Below are 19272 nucleotides of genomic sequence, written 5' to 3' on the forward strand. Positions count from 1 at the left end.
GTCTAATATATCCCACCCACTGACAGGTGCCATGATAACGAGATTATCAGTGTTATTCACTTCACCTGTCAGTGGTCATAATGTTATGGCTGATCGGTGTATATATTCTATATATTATCCATCTATCTAAATAGATAGACAAATATGAATGTAACGGTTTAAAACTGTTTGCTGTTGCTGTTAATGCACTCGAGGTTCAGATATTGTGTAACATTACAAAACATTGCAATTCACAAGGAAGTGTGCGCAGTGACGCGGTACACAGGCCATAGACAAGCGCGCCATGGATGCGTTAATGTCTTGGAATGCGGATGTCGTCTCTTTGCGGTATATCAGAGCCGAGTGATGCAATAGCGCGTTTGTTTCAAGGGATGGCGGCAGCGGCACATCACCATAAAGACACCTGTTTGCCTCATCCTGACGCTCGCAGGGCCGAATCAGGCACAGCGACACAGCGTCTTCCAGTGGCGGCGAATAGGAATGTCAAATACCGAAAAAGTGTCTGGGAGGGGCGGCGGAGGTAGAAAAGACGCACCTTTGGAGATGTGTTCCCCCTTCTCCCTTCCTCCACCGCAACTTCATTATTCTACACGAGTTGAAGGGGGTGTGGGGCTTTAGGGTTTGTTGGGGGTGGTGGGGGATACGGTCCCCTTGAAAAGTATGTGCTTGTGTGGGGGTGCTATGCCCAACCACCTGCTAGGACTGCGGACCGTCTGCCCAAATCTCTTAATGGTTCAATGATTGCGTTTCACAAATATGCGAGACCTGTCAAACCTGCAGGATTGTGCTTATCAACAGGGCTGGCCGCCGCGTTACACATTCTCAACTGGCTTTCTTATTTTTTAAGCATGAACCCTTTGTACTTTCATACAAAAAATCGAAATGTTACCCTGTTCCACTTATTACACACTGGTACCATTAAAATCTGCAGAATTGAATGACTGTGGGCCTACAATTGCCTAATCTGCCTGTAGTGCAGCTCTCTCTCTCTCCCTTGATCCACAGCCAACTAAATATCTTCTGGGTTTATCAATTCAGCAATGATTAATCATAATCATCTGTTTTCAATGCAATTAGAAGCAATGCGTTATAAATAATGGCAGGGAAGTTTGATTCTTAGAACTGGAATGTTACTGGGTGTCACACAATCCTATGATGCACGCGTGGGGAATGTCCCTACGACTTTTAATCGCTTGCCATATCACTTGTCATCACTGATGGCGTATTAGTTCGGCCATTGTCCACGCCCTCACATGGTCTGGAAACCTGTGCGAAGTTATCACGTTTCCTTACTCGGGTACTGGAAGAGAGAACACATGCGATTGTTTCAATGAGGAAGTGCGGAAATCAGACGTTGTCTCTGCAGCACAGGGCTGAATGCGCAGCGCTCCTCCCCAGCCCGAGTGACGGGAGAGAGAGGATGGACACACGCCCATTTGTAACTCTCTTCCTAGGAACATAGCACTCGCGTTATGCACACTATAGTAGAGGGTGGTGTTGAGATCTGCTGCAGCTGTCAGTCAGCGATCTCTAATTTCCTGATTTAATAAAAGTACCGTATAATATAATGTTTGTATGAGCTAACGTATGTATATGCAACTCCCCAACCCCAAGGTCAGGGCTACTATAGAAATTAAGTTATCTATACGTGTTCTTCTCTCTCTCTCACACACACACACACACACACACACACACAATATTTTGATCGGGTTGGTGTTCACAATAAAACCCAAAACAGACAAGTACAGAAACCTTCTTTAATTGTTCAAAATCACAACCATGCAAAAGGTGGAGGGCTGGGGGTGTAGCTGTGCTCTCCCAAACAAATAACTCATACCACTCCAATATCACACAAACCAAACGCAATAGACCTATAAACTGAGAATAAGTCAAACCCGATGAACAATAGTCGATAATAAATACACCTAAATAGGCTAATAGTAATAATAATATGGCCAAATAGAACGCTGCAATACCAGCCCCCATCATTAAACAGGTGGATCTTTAGAGATAAAATATTAGGTTTAAAATAGTCTGTTGTTAAAAGAAAAAAGTAAAAAACTATTCTCCTAAGTATTGCACTACCCCAAATAGCAATAAATAAAGTCAGGGAGACTGAGGGAGGAATTACGAGGACAGCAATAGCCCAATATAGATATATAGACAACACACAAACAGGTCGGCCGCCCTCCTGTGACTTGGTTAATCCAAGCACCCTACTAAAGAAACCGTGAGTTTTCCCACTAGTGCTTCGTGCAAAATTGCAATTTTAACGTTTGGTCCCCCGGTCCCATGCGCTCCCAACCCCTTTTGCTCTCTGCAACACAACATATATAAGCCAGAACCAACAAATAAATTAGCCCCTTAATTGCCTTCAATTAGTTCTGCGCTGTGAATAATTAGTGAGCAGAATACCATTCAGGTGTTGCCATTAATCAGTTTAAATCGTGAGAACATCCCGCTGTATAGAGTCCCGGATACAATTATACATGGCATCTAATAAAAACTAAAAAGTAAATAAATAAGTTTAAAAATACAACCCCCACATAAAACACGCGTTACATATGTATGTATGTATGTATGTATGTATGTATGTATGTATGTATGTGTGCAAATAAGCTTAGAAGCTATTGTTGCTTTTATTGTCCTGCAAAAGTCATATAATACCAAGACAACATATTGCACATTCAATACAGCACACAGTTCAAACTTAAGCGACAGCAACTGCATGGGACGGGGGCGACGTGCGAGTCGTCCCACAAAATGGCTTGTGATGAGCTTCCCTTTCGCGGTGGGCAGTGTGTGTCAGCCGAAGCGAGAGCGGCCGGTCGAGCTGCGAAACGGCGCCGACACCGTACATCCGAGGCCGGGAGTCCCTCCGCAGGCAGGCAGGCAGGTAGGCAGGCCGAGCGGCGCCACCTAGCACAGCGCGGCGGAGGTTCGCCTCTGGGTGACGTCATCCGGGTATTTCCGAGAGGGGAGTACGACTCGGGCGCCTGCGGGAGCGACGGACGGGGCGGAGGGGCGCAGACACGGGCGAGGACCGGGGCGACACGACAACAAACCCGTCCACAGCGGAAGGCGCACACAGTCGGGTGGCTCCGGCGGCTTAGCTCTGCGACAAAACACGGATAGACCCCCGGGAGCCGAGATCGCGGTGCGGGCGACGCGCATTTCGGATGGCGAACATGGATGGTAAGTTTGTGCCAACAGTAGCGGACACGGTCTACCTTATAGCCGGGTAATTGATTACATATAATACACCCGCAAGGCCCCGGGATTGAGCAGCTTTGTTTACATCGTCAAAGCACTGTGTGAGGCCGGAGAAAGACGAGGAATCGCGCTTGTGTCGCCCAGACCCGCTTCATAATGGTGGCTGGAGCACGATCGCCACTCGGAAGTCCCGCCAAAGTGCGTGTTTGGAAGCTGTTGTCGGGCCGGTTTTAAAAGCTGGGCGCCGGGCCGGTGAGAGCCTCTCGGTTTCGCCGGACGGGGTGCAGGCTGTGGCTGCCGGCGCCGGTTGATATAGGAAGCCCGGCCGGGTACTCGAGTGAAACAGGCCCGGACTTTTTCTTTCGCTCTCAGGCGTAGTTACTTGCGGTCGTGAGCGCTTTCGGTCCTTTTACTCAAGTCCTCTCTCACGGAGGAAACTCGTTATTATTGTGATGATTTGCGGGATTGTTATTGTTATTGATTGTGGCGGTGGTTTCCCCGACAGTTTTTGCCTTTGATTCAGACACTCCCACGCTGTATCCAAATAAAAATAGGTTAGTTTCGTTATGGGTATTGTCGGGCTTCTGGTAAAGAGTGCGACTCAATGCGGAGCGAGTGGTGCGGGTTTGTTTCCACTGCTGCTGTGGAGCCGGCGCTATTCCCAGAAGTGTGAATCTAGGCGAGTCGGAAAATAAACGGAGGAAAGGGCCCTGAAAAGTGACTGTGATTGCGCGAATGAATTGGTTAATAGAGAAAAAGAAAAAGGTCAAAATGAATACTTTCTACGCCCTCGTTACATTTTGCTTTGACAGGATGAGGTTTAGACCAGACATGATTGGGTCCCCTTCTGCCCCCCGCCTTGTTTGCATGTCTCAAAGATTGTAAATCTTTGCAAAGATGAAAATCCAGGCTTTTTATCGGGTCTAAAGCACTTTTATACAACCATTTAGCACAATACAAATCAGTCCACATGTGCGGCCAAGGTATTGGTAACTGTCCAATTTGGTTTATCTATTTTGCATCATGCACTAACTAAACCACTGTTCCATTGTTTCTTTTTATCTATACGTAAATAAATGGGGTTGGCCTATGATTTTCCCAGCATGTGACGCAAACTCTTTTAAAACCTGGAGGATTCGTACCAAATCAATATCTGAAAAGTAAAAAAAAAAAAAAAAAACACTGCGCAACCCACAGAGGGTCAGTGTTTACTTGTTGGCAGACCCCTGACCCTAGTCAGCCCCAACCACGATGCTTGACCACTTGCACACCGCCCCACTCTCCATGGAGGAGAAGTTGGCTGGTGGAGCAGCCCAGAGGGGAAGCGGCTTAGGGCAGAGCTGGGCTGTCGCTGGCCTCCAAACCAAAACAAACCATTGATCAAATGGCAGCAACCGCAAATATCAGGGGTGGTCCTTGTGAAAAAAATCCTACTTTTTTCTTCTGGGTTAACGAATGCACCAGTACAGACACACTGTGCAACTAGGGAAAGCCTAGCTATGCTATGGCAGTCTTGAAGTTGGACAGGCAAATTAAGACCAGGATTGGAGGAGGGCGTGCCGACTCATTGATGTTTTCTATACACCGGTGGGAAGCTGTGAAGGCCTGTGTATGACCTGCCTGGCGCCGCTGTTCAAACTACTTAGTGACCAACGGTGTGCCGTCAACATCGGTGAGGCCTGCACTCTGGACATTGACACCTGTCCGCAAACCAACTGCTGTCCGTCGACAGTGCCGCTGTTTCGGTCAAAGCGTGGGATAGGGTTGATTGACGCTTGGCTTGTTCCCGGGGGTTGCGTTTTGATTTGGAACGAGGGAATGTGGGTTTTGTCCCGATTGGGTGGGGGAGATGATGACGACAACAACAACAACGCAGGTTTAAAGAGCCATTTCAAGCAAAGCGTATGGGAGAGGGGTCAGCCCCTGATCTCGCCCACAGCACATTAAACCTATGGTTGTCAGACGCTCATTTCCCAGCATTCCTTGCTGCACATCCCTCTGGACACTGCAGCCCGTAAACACAGGTTTGGAATAGTGGTTTTGAAGGGAGGTGGGTCGGGCTGTGCTGTCTGTCGTGACTCAGTGTTGCTGGGCAGCACCGGTGATAAAGCCAGAGTAAATATTTACCCCTGGCTCCCAATGCTGCCTCTTATCACAATGCCTGCTGCTGCTTGATAGGGGGAGGTGGGAGGAGTGTGGGTTAGGCTTATAAATGAATGGCACAGATCTGTATACAATAATGTGGTTGGTGTTTATAGGGCTGTGGCCGAGAAGCCTTCCAAGTGAAGCTCCTGACAATGGACAGAGCATTGCATCACTGACATGTTGATCCATTTGTGTGTCTATGCCATGTTATTTTGTGTAGAGTTGTCCTAGACTAGTGCTAATCGACGTCTGTGAAACCAGCTATGTCTCTCTGTCACTCTGTCAGTCTGTCTGTCAATTGTAATTGTTGCTTGCATAGCAAGGAGTGTAGAACTGCTTTAGGATTCAGAGGGGCCCGCATTGTGCACGGTCAGCAGTGGAGATTTCTACACCTTGTCTATTTATACATTTTATAATCATAATATCTAATAATAATAAACTATGCCTCGCCTCGTGGTAAGGGACAGTGTTGACGCAATAGTGTGAGAACACAAGCACAGACTTCCCCAAAAATAAGGCAAAGGATGTTTTTGTTTCTCGGAAGAGTCTGCTATGGCTGCCCAGAAGGCACAGAGGCTCCAGAAAGTCAGAGTTTGATAATTAATTTGTGTTTTGGCTCACCGCAAGACCTCGTACCAACACGGGAAGAGAGGAGGGCAGGCGGAACCGCTAGTACTGCTACTTGGAAGAATTCCCGTGAGAGACCTTGTGTTTTAGTTTTAGCCGGTTTGCTTTTGATAAACCACAGCACCACCATGTTCCCCAACCCTCACCTCCGGGTCATCCCTGCCGAGCAACGGACAGTCCATCTCTCTCTCTCTCTCTCACACACACACAAACACATATGTGTTCTCTAAACATGCACGGTTGACCCGTCCATGAATTGGGTTCTGCTCTCCCAGCATATGATGCAAACATTTGAAACCTTGAGGATGCTGTCACATTCTTTGGGGGAAAAACAGGACAAAAGTTCAGATTAGCCTCAGGTGGCCTCTTAAGAGCCCATATTGCCAGTTGGATGGGTATTAGAGCGAACAACCCCCTGTACCTAGAGTGTGTAGATGTTGCACCTGGGCTGAACCCTGACCCCACAAAAACCTTGACCACTTGCCCCACTCCTCACAGAGAAGCCTAGGGCTGGACCTCTAATTGAATACATTTTAGTCATTAAGACCCCTAAGGTCAAGTGAAGACCAGAAACCCCTTGTAGTCCCCCCAGGACTTGAGCTTCCTGGCCCCTGCTCTTGGGCCTAGCTTGCATCTGGTGGAGGGGGGGGGCTGGGCAGGAGAAAGTGTGGCCCTGGATGGAGGGAGGGACTGCAGGGGGGGGACTGGTTGCTGCAGTCCGTGCGGCTCTTTCACTTCCTTCATAGCCCTCTGCCGTCATCTGCACACAGCTGTAAACCCTGGGTGTTGGTCTGCCATCCTCCTTACCCTTTACCCCCCATGGCCCCTGTGCAATGAGTGTAGAGAGCTAGCAGTTTAGCCTGTTCAGGCTGCCCACAAGGGAGTGTTCACGGAGAGAACCCTTGTGAGTGCAGAATTAAAGTGTATGTGTCTTTTGTCAATGCAGGTGATTGGCTGGGAGAGTGTTGTGTGTGTGTGTGTGTGTGAGTCACCCTGAGCAAGGTTGCTGTGAACTGGAAAATTAGTGTCATGTAGGTCTAACTGATTAAATAAGGAGAGAGAGAGAGAGATGGACTGTAGCTGTTGCTCAGCAGGTGAGGATTGGGGAAACATGGTGGCACTGTGTTTCATCGCTGGAACGTTGTCAGTTGTGCAGCTGAGGGGCATGGTTGCCATCACACGCCCCACAGTCACCTGTGTGGTGGCAATTCAGCCTGTTGCTCAGACAGATGGAGGGAGGGACAGGGAGAGAAGGATCTTCAGCTGCAATGAAAACCAGGAGATACAAGCTAGTTTTGAGATTGTTTTGTTTATTTTTTTGGGCTGGTTTTCTTTGCTTTGGACACATGAAAGAATGACATTGAAGTGCACTGCTGTGTCCTCTCCCGGCTCTGAGCATCTCGTGTGTCTGCTTGTGTCTTTGCAGGAATGCCGTTTTCCTGGAACCAGTCCAACATGAACACAGGTGAGAGCTGATCGCCGTCCGCAGTACTGGGGAGCCGAGTCCCAAGGACCCAGCGACGCCTGTACTGTACGAAAGAGCCAAACTCGTGGCCCTGTCTTGGGATGGGGGGTGGGGGGGGAAGTCCCTTTTTTTCCATTGGGGATAGCGTCTATGGTTCACTGCCATTTTGGCGCTGCTCCGGCCCACGTCCTGTCTGTGCCGTTGCTGTTGTGACATCGTGCTGTTGTCATGACTACGTGGTGTATGATTCAGAAGGAAAACCTGGTTTTGAAGGTTAACTGCTTCAGCACAGAATACAATAATACACGGGGCCGAAGCTTGCAAGCCTGGTCTCTGGGAAGGAATCGAGAATGTGGGCAGGTGCAATGACCTGGTTGTGACACGGTTTTGTACAGCTGCTGTCATCTCGCAGCGATGTGCGAGTCTGAGTACTTGTGTGTGTGTAGAGTGAGTGAATGAGTGTGTACATTGTGTGTGGGAGAATGTGTATATGATGAAACTGTGCAGGGGTGGGATTTGGTCCTGTTGTTTTGGTTTCTGGCCAGTAGACTGAGAAACACAATCTGTTACAAGAGGTGAGAGAGAGAGATCAAAGAAAAGAACAAACCAATCAAAAACCTCATGGCTGGTTGTTAGGGCTCTGGAGCTGGGGCTTTGAAGATGGGTCTGATCTTCCGAGGTTGTTTTGTTCCCTCTTTTCTGTCTTGTAAACAAAAATCTCCCAGTTAAAATCAGGGCTGGTCGGTTTTTTGCATTTGCTGCTGCCAGGGAGGGTGAGGGAGAGAGAGAGGGAAAGAGGTAGAGGGGGAGAGAGAGAGGCAAGAGAGAGAGGGAGAGATGGATGCAGGGGCAAGATGCATATAGCAACACAGGGCAATGAAATCCGTACTTCATTTAAATGAAAACAAGTGCAATACACAACACCATTGTGCCCATTGGTGGCTTTAAAGATTGGGATTGACTCACAACTGCCCACCGGGTCTGACAGTCTCTGTTCCCTTTAATTGTTGTACCTCCTCCTCCCAATGTCTGACCTGCTTCCTCTGGCGTTTGTTTTTGTTTTTACTCTTTCCTCTCATCAGGGGCTCCCTACACAGAGATCATCGAGCAGCCCAAGCAGAGAGGGATGCGCTTCCGCTATAAGTGCGAGGGCCGGTCGGCGGGCAGCATCCCCGGCGAGAAGAGCAATGACAGCACCAAGACACACCCAGCCATCAAGGTCAGAGCCACTGTGCCCTGATAAGGGAAGAGGGGGAAGAAGGAGAGAGAAACTCTGTCACCAAGAGTAAATCGCCCGGAAAGAGAACTGCTTCCTTTCTGTGAAATGAGCCCTACTGGTCCTGCATTGTTTTAGAAGTATAACTGTAGGGATAAAATGTTTATATCATCCTATATTGTGTATATAATACTTGCCAAGCAGTCTCCCTCATTTTGTCAGCTCACAGTTGACACCGGATGAGCGTTTGTAGCACTCTGCGCTCTCACACCTTTTTGTTAATAAATTGAACTTTCCTGTTACTTGTCAGCACTGCAGTTTGGTTTTGGGTTGAGTGCTGCACAGTTGGTCAAAAGCAATGTCTGCTTACAAACGAAGCACGGATAATTCAAGTCTTGGCCAAATGTCTGCCGAAGAACTTTTGCAACTTGCAAACCTATTCAATATGGGCCGACGGCACGGATGTGTATGTGGGGAAATGACGGCGTAGTGTTTGAACATGGAGGTCCTTGTTGTAGATGCTGCAGAAGACTGGTTTGTGCTCGTGGTGGAAACGCAACTTTTTCCACACACCTCAGTGACCCTCACCCTGTAATTTATCCAGACATTTCAAATGTCTCAGTACAGGCAGACCCTGCTTTGCTCGATCCACGATACACGGACTCGTCGCAACATTTAATTGATTTTAAAATGACATTTTAAACCTCTCGCCTTGCAAATGGAGATAGCATAGCTGTTTGAAAAATGTTCAGGTGTGTGACATAATTTAAAAACAAAAAGATTCAAGTCCAGTGAGTGATCTCCAATTGCAGTCAGAGAGGGAGAGAGCGAGAGAAAAAACGTTAAAAAGAAAGAAAGAAAAATATATACATGATAATGATATTGGGCCCAAAGTGACCCGGAAGTTAAAATTCAGAGGGAGAAACTAAAATGAAGGGAAGGAGCAGGAACAGGTGCAGGAACTTCGGCAGATTTAAAATTGTTATTAATATTATTATTTACAGCTGAGAAAAATAAATTGAGTATTTTATTCTCTAAAATATAGTAAAGCTACAGAAAATTAAGCTTGATTTTTTTACCTTGATATTCAAGTTAATGTGGTATTGTTGCTTACGGTTCTAATACTGTGAAAATTGTATACCGTCCCATCCCTTATACATACACACACACATACATACAATTTTAACACTAACAACACTGCACAGAGCAACAATGTGTGTTTGTCAAAGCATTGTGTGTCTATCACTTGATACATCATGGGGCAAAAGCAAGGGCAAAATGGCAAATGCCCACCCTGCCCTCTTTTCCCATGGGGCCATCACTGTCCTGGTCACTGTGCTGGGTTGTGTCTGTATCGACGCCGGTTGTGCTTGCCTTTCAGATCCACAACTACAGCGGCCCGGTCAGGGTGCGCATCTCCCTGGTCACCAGGAATGTACCGTACAAACCGCATCCCCACGAGCTGGTGGGCAAGGACTGCAAGCACGGCTACTACGAAGCAGACCTGCAGGACCGGCGTGTGCACAGGTATGCGCTGCCCTGTGTGGATTGTTGAGCTTGGGGTGGGGGGGAATCATGTGTATCTGCCGGGTTGGGCTCTGGTTGACTGCCACCCTGTACTGGATGAAGCAGATGAATCATAGATGGAGACGTAGGTTTTTCTCTGGTTTCTGAAGTGCTCCTCCACATTTTGCTTAGGATAGATCGATAAGACCACCCCAGTGTGAGCTACAGTGCAGAGGCCCAGCCTGGCCCGTCAGGGTGCCGGTGTGAGCTTGTGGGTGTTGGTGCTTGATGGCGCCCCCTGGTGTCTTTCTTTGCTCCAGCTTTCAGAACCTGGGGATCCAGTGTGTGAAGAAGAAGGACGTGGCAGAAGCAGTGGCATATCGGCTACAGACGCAGAACAACCCCTTCAACAGTGAGTAGAGCCTCTTCCTCTCTGTCTCTGTCTCTCTGTCCGTGTCTATCTATCTGTCAGTCTCTTTTGTCTGTCTGTTTCGATATCTCTTGTCTCTCTCAAGCTGTTTTATTTATCTGTGGCGTCACTGTCTTCATGTGAGTTTCAGTCATGCTCAATGTCGCACTGTATTCATAATATTACCATTATTATATTTCTTAGCAGACACCCTTATCCAGGGTGACTTACAATTGTTACAATATTTGAAGAAACACATTTGAAATACCTTACTGTGTATGTCTGCCTGTCAGCCCCTGTGTTGATCCAGCAGCCGGTCCGATGGAAATGGACAGGACTAGCCGTGGGAAGCCGATACAAACACTGCTGCTATTATTGTTACTATTGTGGTTTTAAGCTCACCCCTTTGTCCATGGTGTCCCCTAACCCCCGTTACCCTGTCTCTCCCCTGGCAGTCCCAGAGGCAGACGTGTGGGGGGAGGAGTATGACCTGAACGCCGTGTGCCTGTGCTTCCAGACCTCCATCCACTTGCCCACAGGGGAGCTTCTCCCACTGGAGCCTGTGGTGTCCCAGCCCATCTACGACAACCGTGAGCCCGCAGTGCCCCCCCCACGCACACAGACATAGGCACACAGCCCTGCTGCTCTTACCCACACACACACATCATACTGCACAACACACACACATACACACGCATACTCCACCCCTACACCCCGCCACCCTCACACTGTCATACTTCTGTCTGTCTGTCACAGGAGCGCCCAACACAGCGGAGCTGAAGATTTGTCGGGTGAACTGCAACTCTGGGAGCTGCCGGGGGGGGGACGAGATCTTCCTGCTGTGTGACAAAGTCCAGAAAGGTGAGCTAGAACCCGCTCTCTCCCTCTCTCTCTCTCTGCCTTCCTCTTCCTCTCTCTCTCACTGCATCTCTCTCTCTCCCCCTCCCTCCACCCCCTCTCTCTCTGGCTCTCTTCCTCTCCCATCACTTGAAACTTTAAAATGAAAAAATGCTTCCAACCCCCCTTCCCCCTTCTCCTCAGAAGACATCGAGGTGCGGTTCTTTCGGGACTCCTGGGAGGGGAAGGGCTCCTTCTCCCAGGCTGACGTGCATCGCCAGGTGGCCATCGTGTTCCGGACACCCCCCTACAGCGACGCCAACCTCACCGAGCCCGTCAAGGTTAAGATGCAGCTGCGGCGACCCTCCGACCGGGAGGTCAGCGAGCCTGTGGACTTCCAGTACCTCCCGGTGGACCAAGGTGAGAACCCTCCAGCGTCTGGAGCCCCTGGCGTTTAGCGTTGCAACACCCCCCCTGTATGGGTGTCGCACAATATATAGTCCCCACAGTGGCCTGGCACCCTGTAACTGCCAGGTTGGGCTTTGGCTCACCGGGACCCTGTACTGGATGATGCAGTTATTGAAAAATGGTTTATAAACACACTAAAATGTCATTACACATATTAGCCTAAGTGGAAAGAATTACAAATAAATACAGTAAACAATCAAAGTTGTTGGTGCGTGTGTGTGTGTGCATGCTGATTGGCTGAACTGTGAACATTTGTGTCTTCCTGTGTTTATTGCTGTATTGTAACCGTGCATCGTGTTGCTCTCGTGTCCCCCACCCCCCCGGCACAGATGAGTACCGGCTGATGGAGAAGCGGAAACGCACGGAGGGAATGTTCCAGAACCTCAAGCTGTCGAATATTGTTCAAGGTAAAGCCATGGGAGAACGCTGAGCGGGATGTGTGGTCCGATGCGGTACCTGTGAACTGAACTGCGGCAAGAGGGCAGAGTGATGAACTGGGTTTTCATTGCAGGGGCGACCCCAGTGGATAGGCGGCTCTTCCACATCCCCAAGAGGACAGTGACCGTGTCTAAACCACAGACCAACAGGGTCCAGCCAGGTAACCCCCCACCCTGCAACACACACATTCAGACAGACGTTCGCAGACACACACACACACACACACACACACACACACACACACACACACTTGGACTGAGACTCTCTCTTTCTTTCTCTCTCTCTCTCCCTCTCTCTCACACTCATCCTCTACCTCTCTCCCCCCGATGCCCGGTGCAGTGAACCCTGTGACCCCGATGGTCAAGCCCATGGTATCGGCGCCCACGTTTTTCAGCTCCCCACCGCCCGCCTTTCAAGTGGTGCCAAGCCAGCCCAAAGCAGACGAAACCACGCCCGTCTGGTCCTTCATCAGGGACCTGACGATGGACGAGCCCGGGAAAAGCGCCACCCCGGCTGCTGCCACCACCTTCGGTGCCCCTACCCAGGACTACCCCACAGTCAACCTGTCTGACTTGTACGGCTACACCTTCCCGGGGATCTCCGGTGCCAAGGATGGTGGGGGTGGGGGTGGGGGTGGGGGTGGAGGGGTGGTTAGTGATGCCGGGGCAGGAGGGGGAGGCGGCGGCAGCGGCGGTGGCGGCGGCTGCATGGGGGGGGTCATGATGGACACGTCGGCCCCACTGAAGCCCCTCTTCAGCGGTCATGAAGACGACGACATCCCAGAATTCCCCAGCTTCTCGGAGGCCCAGCCCTCGGTCACCCTGGACTGCATCGACACAGAGGAGTTCCAGGAGCTGCTGGGGCAGAACTGCGTTGCGGTGCCGGAGGGCACGGGCGGCTCCCAGGGCCAGGACCCCGCGGCCGGGCAGATCTCCAACCCCAACACCTGGATGAACTACCCCAACAGCATCATGAGTCTCCTGCAGAGCGAGGGCCTGCTGGACAGCGGCACCCATCATCAGCAGGCCATGGCCCCCACGCTGGACGACACCGACGAGCTCAACTCCCTGGACGACGACCGCCTCATGTCCATCTTCAGCGGCAGCTCCCACAACTTCCTGTCCCACAACCCCGGCTAATGCCTCTCCCAGCCCTGAACTACTTCGTCCTGATCCCCCTCCCCCCGTCACTGACCGCTGGGCTGGGCAGCTTTTCGGAATTCGCTTTTTGTGTTTTCTCTCGTTGGATGCAGCTCTGAGTTCACGGGTATTTCAGGGGTGATTTGAAGGCATTATCCAGGTCTTGCAGGAGGTGTAGGGGGTGTGGGGGGTGGACAGGACAAGGAAATAGACGGTGAGGGCTTGGTTTGGTGCAAACAGTCCATTGAAATCAGTGCATTGGAGCGATCAGTCACCTGTGGAGTCCTTATTGGAGTTCTAACTTAATTAGACCTTTTCATTGTTTGCAGACCTTAAAAGCCAAGCGCCAATACTAATTAATATTATTAACAGTGCTTGCTCACTGCTGAAGAACAGTTAACTGGGTCTGCTTTGAAAAGCTGAGGGTTTTTTCTCCCTTGCGTCTCATCGGTTGCATTAGTGATGTTACCATTTTCCTTCCTGTTGTTCTCAAGACAACTCGAAACACTCTGTTCTATGACTGTTCTTTAGACTGTTTTCGGTTCATCCAGGACAGGGTCCCGCATACGGTTGATGAGGATCGTGGTAATCATAGTAATTATAATAAAATATATGAAATTATGTTTAAGGATGTTGATCAGGGAACCAAAAAATGAGCGCAAAACTGACTTCAAGTGACTGTAGCGAATAATCGGGAAGCGGCATTCGGACCGAACCCATTCCCCCCAGTGCCAGTCTGAGGAAAATGTGACTTCATGCAGGCCTGCTCCTGAAGTACAGCTTAGTCCATCAACTAAGTCTTAGTCTATCTATCTATCTATCTATCTATCCTGTATAAACTCAGTGCTTCACTCACTGATTGGACATCCACTAGGTTAATACCATGTAGGAATAAAATCTGTAATGCCAGCTGAAGTCATACAATAATAATAGTAGTAGAAAATCCTGGTTTACTGATCTCCTTGTTGGAGGCGTCTGGGAAGAGAATGCTGCCAGAAAACAGAATATGGAAGGGAGGGAACAAGTGCCTTGAGAAATGCCGTAGCCTTGGAAATGGACGGCAATGAAGTGCAAATAACATAAAGCCGGTGAGGTGTACAGTGGTGCCTGAAACAGGACGGCACCTATGGTTTAGGGTTACATAGGTGGGGTGAGGTTCTTTCCTTATAGAAGGGGGCGTGGGACGTATCGATGCCATTACTGCACTGCCTTGTTACTGCAAAGGAAAGAGAGCACTAATTTTCTGTGTTTTTTCTTCTTTACTGCTGGAGGGGCGAGAGTGTGTGTCTGTATGTATTTCTGTAAATACAGTATGAGTGGAGCTTCACTAACCGAGACCGCAGCGGGGCTAAGCGGTGTACAGACCACACGAGCTCCCCTGCATCCAAGATGGGGTCACCCCCCACCCCACCCCACCCCATAGTGCCTGGTAGGGAGCTATGAGTTGTCATTGTGGTTTTCTTTTGCCCCACAAAGGGGATCAATTCTGCAGCTCCACTGTATTGTATGCACACACAGCCTGTTGCGCTTTCTGTCCAGGACCTTAAGGAGAGCACGTGGGGTTGGGGGGTGCACAGAGTGATACGCACTCCACTGTGTGGCCTTGCTGTGGGACCCAGTTCGAGATGGGGTTTCTCAAGGGTGCTGGATCCGAATACAGCTTTTGATTGTGAAGGCGGCCTGCTTTGGACGGTTTCCTGTCCCCGCCGCCCCAACCCTTGACTCTCCCTGAAACGGAATCGCATTTCTTGCTTCTTAACGGATCTGTGCTGGAGAAATCGGTGTAACCCGGTTATAGTCACACATTACTCAAAAAGCCTTGGCCTAGTCTGTCCTCAAATGCAATTTTTTTTATTTTTAAAACCGTTTCATTGTAGCAATATTTCACTGTTACTACTGCCTTATCTTAAATGAATAGGTTGTATCATTTTAGTATGCAGAAATATATATAATGCAGAGAAAAACTCAACCACCTGTATAGAACTCTCCTCTCCCAATCATGTTGTACATTATAAATGTTTTTTTTGTTTTTTTGAGTCACGTGTGTTGGGTGTTTTTTTTTGTTACATTCCTGTGGCTCCCGTCTCTGGCTGGAGCAGAGCAGGGTCTTGTGTTGGGGAAGCACTGGGGAAAGGTTTGCTCGGGGGGTGGGGCTAACCGCTTCCAACTGCCAATGAAGAATGAAGGCAGGATCCTATCTATATCGATATCTTCACACATCTGTACATCTCTGTATCTTGATATAAGACCTAGAAGACAAGCACATAAAATGGGATGATCAATCGATCTAGGCCATTGATGATGATCTAGATACCCCTCTACCCTGATGTGGTCCTCAGCTACCAAAATATCTTACTGTGTTATATTGAACTTGCTTTGGCCTCGAGCATTTCCCTTGTTCAATCTTTTGGTCTGCGTGTAATGCTTCGTAAAATGCAAAATTCACATATTCAGAAAAATCTGAAAATATTAGAAAAAGGTTTTAATTACAGATCCTTACAAATTGTTTTAAAAAAGGATTTGGGCATTTTAGCAAGTAGGAACCTGGCCACTTTGTCACTTAGCCAAATATGTTATATGTAGATTAAGAAATGTGAAAAATGAACTTGAATAGTTTGAAAACATTTTGGAGATGGGAGTTTTTACTTAAAAGGTTCAAATGAAACCAAAAAAGTACAAAAAAATAAAGTTTTAAACTGTCAACATTCTAGACTTGCAGATGCCTTTTTATGCAATGAAGATTGGTAAATGCGCTCTGGAAAGTCGGAATGCAAAACATACCATTTTTGCTTTATTGGATTATATTGGGGGAGAGGTGTATTCATCTCTCTTTCTCTCTCTCTCAAATTCAGATTCAAATTCAACATGCTTTATTGGCATGACCAGAAATAAGTATTGCCAAAGCAATGGTGACAGAACAAAGTTTCAAAGCATTACATGTACATTTCAAACATAAATACACGTGTGTATGGTAAACAATTAACTAATTCATTTAAATTAGTAAAAATAATAATTCAGAGAAACATAAAATGAATAGTGATAATAATTCTTAGGTTTAACATAGGTGTCATTGCCTGTGTCCAGGAGTGTCCCCTGTGTGAGTGGACTGAGTGTCCACTGTGTTCCTCAGACTGTGACAGGCAGCTGTATACTGGGCTGCCAGTAATATGCAGCTGGTCTCCTACAAGAAGTCTGGCACTTTCTCAGAGTCTGGCAGGTATGGAAATCTCATATAGAGTTCTGCTATTTTGGGGAAAAAATGTGCTTGTAAATGTTAATATTTTTCACATTTTAGATTAAAGTGTTGGCCTGTCTCGATGGCCAGGCTGTGGTCACTGAGCCTGTATTTGGTCAGGGTGCTTTTGTGTTTTTCGTTCGTTATTAAGCTCAGGTATTGTGCCAATGTGTAGTGTCTTTTTAGGGCCCGAGAGCCCTGCAGTTTACTTTGTGCATTTGTGTGCCTTTCCCAATGGGTGATGTAGTTTTCTTTGTGCTGTGGTGATAATTTGGTTGACTGATTGTGTGTGCGCGTTTCTGTCCTGAGCCTGTCCGGTGTCAGTGTGTGTTTGTGCAGTCACACACACACACTACTGTACACAAATTTTAGGCAGGTGTGAAAAAATGTTGTAAAGTAAGAATGCGTTCAGAAATAGACATGTTAGTAGATTATATTTATCAATTAACTAAATGCAAAGTGACTGATCAGAAAAAAAATCTACATCAAATCCATATCTTTGCCTTCAAAACAGCATCAATACTAGGTACACTTGCACACAGTTTTTGAAGGATCTTGGCAGGTAGGTTGGCACAAACATCTTGGAGAACCAACCACAGTTCTTCTGTGGATTTAGGAAGCCTCAGTTGCTTCTCTCTCTTCATGTAATCCCAGACAGACTCGATGTTGAGATCAGGGATCTGTGGGGGCCATACCATCACTTCCAGGACTCCTCGTTCTTCTTTACGCTGAAGATAGTTTTTAATGACTTTCCCTGTATGTTTGGGTTGTTGTAAATTTGGGGCCAATCAGATGCCTCCCTGATGGTATTGCAAGATGGATAAGTATCTGCCTGTACTTCTCAGCATTGAGGAGACCATTAATTCTGACCAAATCCCCAACTCCATTTGCAGAAATGCAGCCCCAAGCTTGCAAGGAACCTCCACCATGCTTCACTGTTGCCTGCAGACACTCATTAGTGTACCGCTCTCCAGCCCTTCGGTGAACAAACTGTGTTCTGCTACAGACAAATATTTCACATTTTGACTCATCATTCCAGAGCACCTGCTGCCATTTTTCTGAACCCCAGTTCCTGTGTTTTCATGCATAGTTAAGTTGCTTGGCCTTGTTGCCACGTCAGAGGTATGGCTTTTTGGCTGCAAGTCTTCCATGAAGGCCACTTCTGACCAGACTTCTCCGGACAGTAGATGGGCGTACCAGGGTCCCACTGTTTTCTGCCAATTCTGAGCTGATGGCACTGCTGGACATCTTCTGATTGCAAAGGGAAGTAAGCATGATGCGTCTTTCAACTGCTGCAGTTTCCTTGGCCGACCACTCCATCTATGGTCCTCAACGTTACCCGTTTCTTTGTGCTTCTTCAAAAGAGCTTGGACAGCACATCTGGAAACCCCTGTCTGCCTTGAAATGTCTGCCTGGGAGAGACCTTGCTGATGCAGTAGAACTACCTTGTGTCTTGTTGCTGAGCTGAGTCTTGCCATGGTGTCTGACTTTTGACAGTAAACTGTCTTCAGCAATCTCACCTTGTTAGCTGAGTTTGGCTGTTCCTCACCCAGTTTTATTCCTCCTACACAGCTGTTTCTGTTTCAGTTAATGATTGTGTTTCAACCTACATATTGAATTGATGATCATTAGCACCTGTTTGGTATAATTGTTTAATCACACACCTGACTATATGCCTACAAAATCCCTGACTGTGTGCAAGTGTACCTAGAAGAATTGATGCTGTTTTGAAGGCAAAGGGTGTTCACACCAAATATGGATTTGATGTAGATTTGTCTTCTGTTCACTCACTTTGCATTTAGTTAATTCATAAATATAATCTATTAATCTATTAATATAATCTATTTTTGAAAGCATTCTTACCTTACAGCATTTTTTCACACCTGCCTAAAACTTTTGCACAGTACTGTATATAATCCTCATTTGCCTAGATCGATCCACAGCTGGGTGATGTATAATGTGTTTAAGTATCATTTGGATTTGCACTATTCAGATGGCTTTGCTATTCTATATACTTGTCTTTTATGGTGTGGATCTGGGGGACAGGAAATAACTGGATTAGTGCTACTCTCTAGATCAGTGGTTCTTAGTCCAACTGCTGTTAAATTTCCTTCCAACCTAGCTCTTAATTACTTAATTGAAATCTGATTGAAACTAATGATGTGCTTGCTCCTTTTGATATTTCCGATATCTTACAACAGCTGGAGAGTTCTGGGTGGGTTTTTACACTACCGGTCAAAAGTTTTAGAACACCCCCATTTTTCTGGTTTTATTGAAATGTAAGCAGTTCAAGTCCACTTTGTTACTACACCCTCTTAGGCATTATTTGTCAGTGTTACACGCAGCTCCTGTGCACAGAAGTGACACTGTATTCCAACAATGCGCTCATCGTTTGAAAGCTTATTCTCTTGGCTGCCAGCGCGTTTCATTCTCAAACACATCCGATTTACAGTTTCAGTGTCGCCCGCCGTCATTCAGAGCCCAGGGGGTAAAAAAAAAAAAAGTTTCACATCAGAGAATGCTTCATGTCGTTAGAAAGCTGAGAGTTTCAGCTTTCATGAGATACCAAATTTA

General features: G+C 47.6%; 1 protein-coding gene across 2 annotated transcripts; it reads left to right on the forward strand.

The window, feature by feature from the left end:
* The first annotated feature begins 2953 nt into the window (after nt 1-2953).
* Nucleotides 2954-15499, forward strand: LOC136764609 (putative transcription factor p65 homolog). 2 transcript variants are annotated; one of them, XM_066718808.1, is made up of 11 exons: nt 2954-3195; nt 7412-7450; nt 8533-8669; nt 10048-10193; nt 10493-10584; nt 11037-11171; nt 11338-11442; nt 11623-11838; nt 12216-12293; nt 12398-12484; nt 12664-15499. In XM_066718808.1, exons 1-11 carry the CDS (start codon nt 3180-3182, stop codon nt 13461-13463), a joined length of 1851 nt encoding a protein of 616 aa, XP_066574905.1. In that variant the 5' UTR covers nt 2954-3179; the 3' UTR covers nt 13464-15499. The 2 variants fall into 2 exon arrangements, with proteins under 2 accessions (XP_066574905.1, XP_066574906.1); XM_066718809.1 differs by having other exon boundaries at nt 11626-11838.
* The last annotated feature ends 3773 nt before the right edge of the window (nt 15500-19272 follow it).

Source organism: Amia ocellicauda, chromosome 12, assembly GCF_036373705.1.
Source record: "Amia ocellicauda isolate fAmiCal2 chromosome 12, fAmiCal2.hap1, whole genome shotgun sequence".
Taxonomy (NCBI): domain Eukaryota; kingdom Metazoa; phylum Chordata; class Actinopteri; order Amiiformes; family Amiidae; genus Amia; species Amia ocellicauda.